Consider the following 5,902-nt stretch of genomic DNA (forward strand, 5'->3'; position numbering starts at 1 on the left):
TAGCGCCCCAGAAGATAGAAGGCGCCGCGGCGGCTTTTGCCAGCCCTGCCCCCAGGCCCAGGGGCGCCCCGCTTTGACCCCTGGAGATGAGGAGCAGCCTGGGCGACCACGAGAGACGTGTCCGTCACCTGCTCCGCGAGCCCCCCGCGGGCCCGGGTCTGCCGCGGGTTCCGGTGGCCCGCAGGCCTCCCAAGCCCCGGGCCCTCCCGCCAGGCCCCGGGAGGCCGGAGGATGACCACCCGGGGCCCGGGGCCCGGGGCCCGGGGCTCGAGCCGCGCTGAGCCCGCCGGCTCCTCGGCTCCACTCTGCGCCGCGCCCTTGGGGCGAGTGAGTCCTGGGCACTGGGCGCAGAGGGAGTGGAGGGGCGGGGGAGGCGGAGGAAGGCTGGGAGGGAGAGAGGGGGTGTGTGCTGCGGGGAGGGGGCGGTGCGGCCGCCTTTCCTGGGAGGAGAAGCGCGGGTTCCTGGCTCTCCGCGCGCTCTGCTCTAATCAGACCGGTGCAGCCTCGAGCTGGAGCGGCCAGCTGGGCCTGGAGCAATGCGAGCGGGCCCCAGGGAGCGGCGGCGGCGGCGCGGCGGCCGAGTGAGTGAGTTCGCCCGGGGGGCCCCCAAGCCGACCCCGGGGAGGTGGCCGAGCGGACCCAGGCCTGGGAGGCGCCGCCGCGCAGGGCGCTGCGCTGGGCACACGGCGCTCGGGAGCACGGCGCCCCGCCGGCCTCCGCGGAGCCGCAGGTGGCCCCCGCCCCCGGCCGCAGCGCGCGGCTTGGCGCTCCGAGGCCGCCGCGGCCGGGCTCCCGGGCCGCCCTGGCGGAGCGCTGGGCCCGGGCACGGCGGCTGCCGGGAGCTGCGGCGCCCCGGTCCGGGCGCTGGGGGCGGGCGGAGGGTGGGGACAGTCGCGGGGGGAGGGCGGCTGCGCCGAGCCGCTGGCGGGTTTCTGGGAAGTGAGGCGCGCCGGGGAGGCGGGAGGCTCGAGAGCCGCGGGCCGCGGAGGTCCCGGCGCGGGCGCCGCAGCCCATTGTGCGCTCCACGCGGCGCGCTCTGTTGCAGAGGAGCCCCGGCCGGGACGTGCGGACGCGGTTCTCCCCAGGCCCGGCCGCCTCGCCCGCTCTAGTCCAGCGGAGCCGGAGCGCCTCGGACCAATCCCCGGTGATTATGCAAGACAGCGGACCAATCAGCTCCGCCAGCTCATGAATATTTATGACCTTGGTTGAGTCAAAGCTTTGAAGCGAGTTTGGGGAGCTCGGCAGCATCATGCTTAGACTTTTCAAAGAGACAAACTCCATTTTCTTATGAATGGAAAGTGAAAACCCCTGTTCCGCTTAAATTGGGTTCCTTCCTGTCCTGAGAAACACAGAGACCCCCAAAAGGGAAGCAGAGGAGAGAGAGAGACCCACACCCAGACCCCGCGAGAAGAGATGACCATGACCACCATGCCAGAAAGTCTCAACAGCCCCGTGTCGGGCAAGGCGGTGTTTATGGAGTTTGGGCCACCCAACCAGCAAATGTCTCCTTCTCCCATGTCCCACGGGCACTACTCCATGCACTGTTTACACTCGGCGGGCCATTCGCAGCCCGACGGCGCCTACAGCTCGGCCTCGTCTTTCTCCCGACCGCTGGGCTACCCCTACGTCAACTCGGTCAGCAGCCACGCGTCCAGCCCCTACATCAGTTCGGTGCAGTCCTACCCGGGCAGCGCCAGCCTCGCCCAGAGCCGCCTGGAGGACCCAGGTACGTGCGCCTGCCAGGGAGAGGGAGAGGACAGGGTACAGGGGAGAGAGGGACGGAAGGAGGGAGGAAGGGAGGGAGGAAAGGGGGGAGGAAGAGAGAGAGAGAGAGGAGGGAGAGGGGGAGAGCGAGGTGGGGGTGGGGGTGGGGAGGGCGCCGGAGCAATGGAGGTTTCGGGTATCAATCTATGTATGGATCCTTGTCAGAGCAAAGAAAAAAAAAATTTTTTTTTTTTAAATTCCACCCAACTCGCAACTATCCAGCAAAGGATAAATCTGAGAGCGTCCCCTGGCACTGTCTGGGCCTCTGGGCGGCTCTGTGCGCCGAGCACACAATGCCCCTTTGGAAAACAGAAACCCACATGTGCACGTATTAGTCTCAGTAATTATTTATTGCGTAGCGCTATAAACAATGTATGCAATTAAGGGTAATTAAACCTCAACTACCGCCTGCAAAAAATAGCAAACTTTCTCTGCAAAGGCAGGAACTGCACGCCTGGGAACTGCCCCAGTCCGCCTGCTGCGGCCCGGGGCCGGGCCTCGGACTTTGCGGGACCCTTCCCTGGCTTTCGGAGTTTTCTTGAGCGTTCTCTCTCGGCCCAGCCTCTGCCACCCCTCGGTTGCCACTCGCCCTCGGCTCCCCGCTCTAAAGGCTGTCCCCGCATTAACAGCGGCCCCCCCGCTTCTGCTGTCCCTCCAGGGGCTGACTCGGAGAAGAGCACGGTGGTGGAAGGCGGCGAAGTGCGCTTCAATGGCAAGGGGAAAAAGATCCGCAAACCCAGGACGATTTACTCCAGTTTGCAGTTGCAGGCTTTGAACCGGAGGTTCCAGCAAACTCAGTACCTAGCTCTGCCCGAGAGGGCGGAGCTCGCGGCCTCCTTGGGACTCACGCAGACGCAGGTACCTCGCCGCGGCCCCTCTGCCAAGCGGGCCTCCCGCGGCCGGCCTGCGCCCGGAGCTTCGTTTCTTGCTCTCCGGGCCTCAGGGTCGGAGACTGTGTGCGTGTGTGCGCGCGTGCTTGTGTGCGTGTGTGCGCGTGTGCGTGTGCGTGTGTATGTGTGTGTGTGTCCCACCCATGGCTCTCCTTCCTCCCTCGTTCTCTCTGCTCCGGCTCTGTCGCTGCACTCTGTACTCGGCGCTGCCTGCCGCCGGCCCTCAGTCCCTGGACAATCTGATTAGGGCGCGGAAGGATTTCCCTAGACGTTTTGTTTGGGGACTCTGAGGTCACACGTGCCCGAACAACTGGAACAATAGACGCTGGGCTTAATCCCTTCTTTGCCTTTAAAGTGTGTGGCTAATCACTCAGGGCCTGGGCCAGAGCCTCTGTTTCCCTCCTCCTCCTCCTCCTCCTCCTCCTCCTCCTCCTCCTCCTCCTCCTCCTCCTCCTCACCGGGTTGGGGTGTGGGGAAGTCCTTTCCTCCGCCTTGTCACCTCCCAAGTCCCAGACCCTGGAGGAGGAACGTGGGACCTTCCTTCCCGGATTGCTCTAAGACTCTGGGGAGCCCATGGGGCTTTCTGACCACGACTGGCGTAGGTTTCCAACGTCTGGGCCGGGATTTGGAGCAGAGCTGGGGAGAGCAAACAGACACTAAGGAAAGGTTGATGTAAGTCCAAATGAAAAAGTTTAACAAAAACCTTTTGGCCTCAGTCAGCCCCCAACTCACTCAGGGGCAGAAAGGCTGGAGCAAAGAGAAAGCAGGTGGCATTGCAAATAAATTTCCTCCACTCCTTTCCTCCGCTCGATTCTTTTTTTATTGATGATCATATTGGACTTGAAGACTCGAGGTCGTGCAGGCGCTGCTTCTTCCCCCCAGACGATTGCCTGGGTCGGGCTGAGCCCCTGACAAGCGAAGGCCTGGATACCCCCCTAACTCCTCACCACCACGCCCCCTTGGCTCCCTGCGAGCTGCCCTTGCGGGCCACTTGCGGCCGGCGGCCTGGCCTCCAGGCTTTGGTTCCCATAGGTGGGGGGGGGGGCTCTGCTCCCCCAGCAGGCGCTGCCCAGTCGCTCAGGGGCATCCTGTCTCCACTGTCCCCCCCATCTCCCCACTACCACGGTAGGCACAATGGACCTAGCCGAGTCACATTATTGTCCGCTCTTGCAGGTCAAGATCTGGTTCCAGAACAAGCGGTCCAAGTTCAAGAAACTGATGAAGCAGGGCGGGGCGGCTCTGGAGGGTAGCGCGCTGGCCAACGGCCGGGCGCTGTCGGCCGGCTCCCCGCCCGTGCCGCCCGGCTGGAACCCCAACTCCTCATCTGGGAAGGGCTCGGGCGGCAGCGCGGGTTCCTACATCCCCAGCTACACGTCGTGGTACCCCTCGGCGCACCAAGAAGCTATGCAGCAGCCCCAGCTCATGTGAGGTTGCGCGCCCGCACCCTCCCGCCTCCTTCCCGTCTCCCCGGCCCGGGCCCCTCCCGCCTCCCGGTCCATCCACCCCGTCCGCAAGCCCCGGGCGCCCCCCTCCCCCGGAAGGGCCCAGGGGCAAAGAAGAAGGAACCGCGAAGGCCGGTCGCCCGCCACCTCCTTGGAGTCCCGCGCGGTCCGCACCGGCGACTCCCCGGCGCCCACGCGCTCGCCCTCGCCCTCGCCCGCCTGGGCCGCGCGGTGACAGCGGCCTCCGAACGAAGCGCGACCGCCCGAGACACGGCCAGAGCAGCGCGACCGGCCAGCTGGCCCCGACTCGCCGACCCTCAGCTGCGTGGGACCATCAGGAAAAAAAAAAAGGAAAAAAAAAAAAAAAGAAAACCCACAAAAAAAAATGTAGAAAAAGCAAAAGCTTTTTTTTTTTTTTTTCTGTTCTGTCTGTCTCTTGTCTCCTTTCGCTCTGTATCTGTGCGCCGACGAAGTCGAGGTCCTCGTCTGTCCGCTGTCCTCGTTCTGCGGCCTCTGAAAAAGTCACCAGGTCGGAAGAGGCCCGGGCCGCCGGCCGCCCAGCGCCGCAGGCTGGGACGTCTTGTCCTTTCGGACCTTCTCCTGGGCCTGCCTAGCCATCTGTGTAGCTCGTTCGGGAATCGGGGGAAACTGGAGGGAGGGGGTTTTATTTATTGAGGAATGGACTTCGCCTGAGGGTGGATGTTGGCCAATTCTGTGGAGCACAGGGTCCCATAGTACCGATGACTTCAAACGCACCCCCGGGGAAAACGACTAAGGAGGACCTGGTGATTTTTAACTTATACAGTAACTTTTGTACTTCGCTGGTATGGAGAGGTTGGAACCCAATGCTTTGCATTTTTACATGTCCCGTATTATTTTTAAAAGAAAAAAAAAAAGGAGAAACGAAGCCAACACAATTTTCTCATCTCGGGAAAAACGGTCGCTTTGCCTGGACAAGAAGGAAAATTCTAATTCCCTCCTTGGGGAGCAAGAAAGAGTGGCCCGATGGGCAGTGAAAAAAACAAACAAACAAACAAACAGGCAGGCATAAACGAGTGCCCTAAAGCCAGTGAGCTTTAAAGAAAGACAAAAGCAGCACTAATCCCCAGAGGCTCGGACCACAGAATAACACCAGGCGGCACCCTGGACGCCCAGTCTCCAGTGCAGGGTCTAATCGCTGTACATATTATTATTGTTGTTAATTATTATTGTTATTATTATTGTTCCGTAAACATGTTGCACAAGCTTAGCTCTTTTCCGTTCTGTTGTGTGTGGCTGTAAAACCTGATGCTTTGTGAAATGAGAATCTTGACATTTTACTTGTGAAATTTGGAAAATGTGATCAATTGAAATCAACCGTGTTTTGTGTTCTCTATGTCAAAGTTTAGTTTTATATTGAGAATGTTAACTTATTGCTTTGTATCTTGGGAAAAAAAGAACTTTGTAAATAAGTTATAAAGTTTCTTTGAGACAGTAAAATTATGGTTTCGAGAAAGAACTGCTGTCTGGTGTGCTGTGTGAGGGGGTGCTGTGGGCTGGGCCAGGCCAGGCCTCCTCCTCTGGGGACAGATAGTGCAGGGGTAAGGGACTCCTGGCTCCAGACTACGGGAATAACCCCCAAGGCCCTCCCAAGCGGCGGGGACCGTTCATCTTGCCCTGCTTCTGAGCCCCAAGGGGTCTGATCCCTACCTGGGTTAGGAGGGTGGGCAGCGACTGTCTGGCAAGGGTCCTTGGAAGGGGGGGGGGCGTCGGGAACAGGTGCTGTGTGACAGAGCCAGGTCTCAGGAACCAAAGGGACTGTGCTGG

At 61.1% G+C, this 5,902-nt stretch overlaps 1 protein-coding gene across 2 annotated transcripts; it reads left to right on the top strand.

Moving 5' to 3' along the window:
* The first annotated feature begins 426 nt into the window (after positions 1-426).
* Positions 427-5,594, top strand: DLX1 (distal-less homeobox 1). Of its 2 annotated transcripts, none has more exons than XM_025460189.3 (4): positions 427-581; positions 1,046-1,726; positions 2,423-2,622; positions 3,828-5,594. In XM_025460189.3, exons 2-4 carry the CDS (start codon positions 1,414-1,416, stop codon positions 4,080-4,082), a joined length of 768 nt encoding a protein of 255 aa, XP_025315974.1. In that variant the 5' UTR covers positions 427-581; positions 1,046-1,413; the 3' UTR covers positions 4,083-5,594. The 2 variants fall into 2 exon arrangements, with proteins under 2 accessions (XP_025315974.1, XP_048962077.1); XM_049106120.1 differs by having other exon boundaries at positions 429-585.
* The last annotated feature ends 308 nt before the right edge of the window (positions 5,595-5,902 follow it).

The sequence above is a fragment of the Canis lupus genome, chromosome 36 (genome assembly GCF_003254725.2).
Source record: "Canis lupus dingo isolate Sandy chromosome 36, ASM325472v2, whole genome shotgun sequence".
Lineage (NCBI taxonomy): Eukaryota > Metazoa > Chordata > Mammalia > Carnivora > Canidae > Canis > Canis lupus.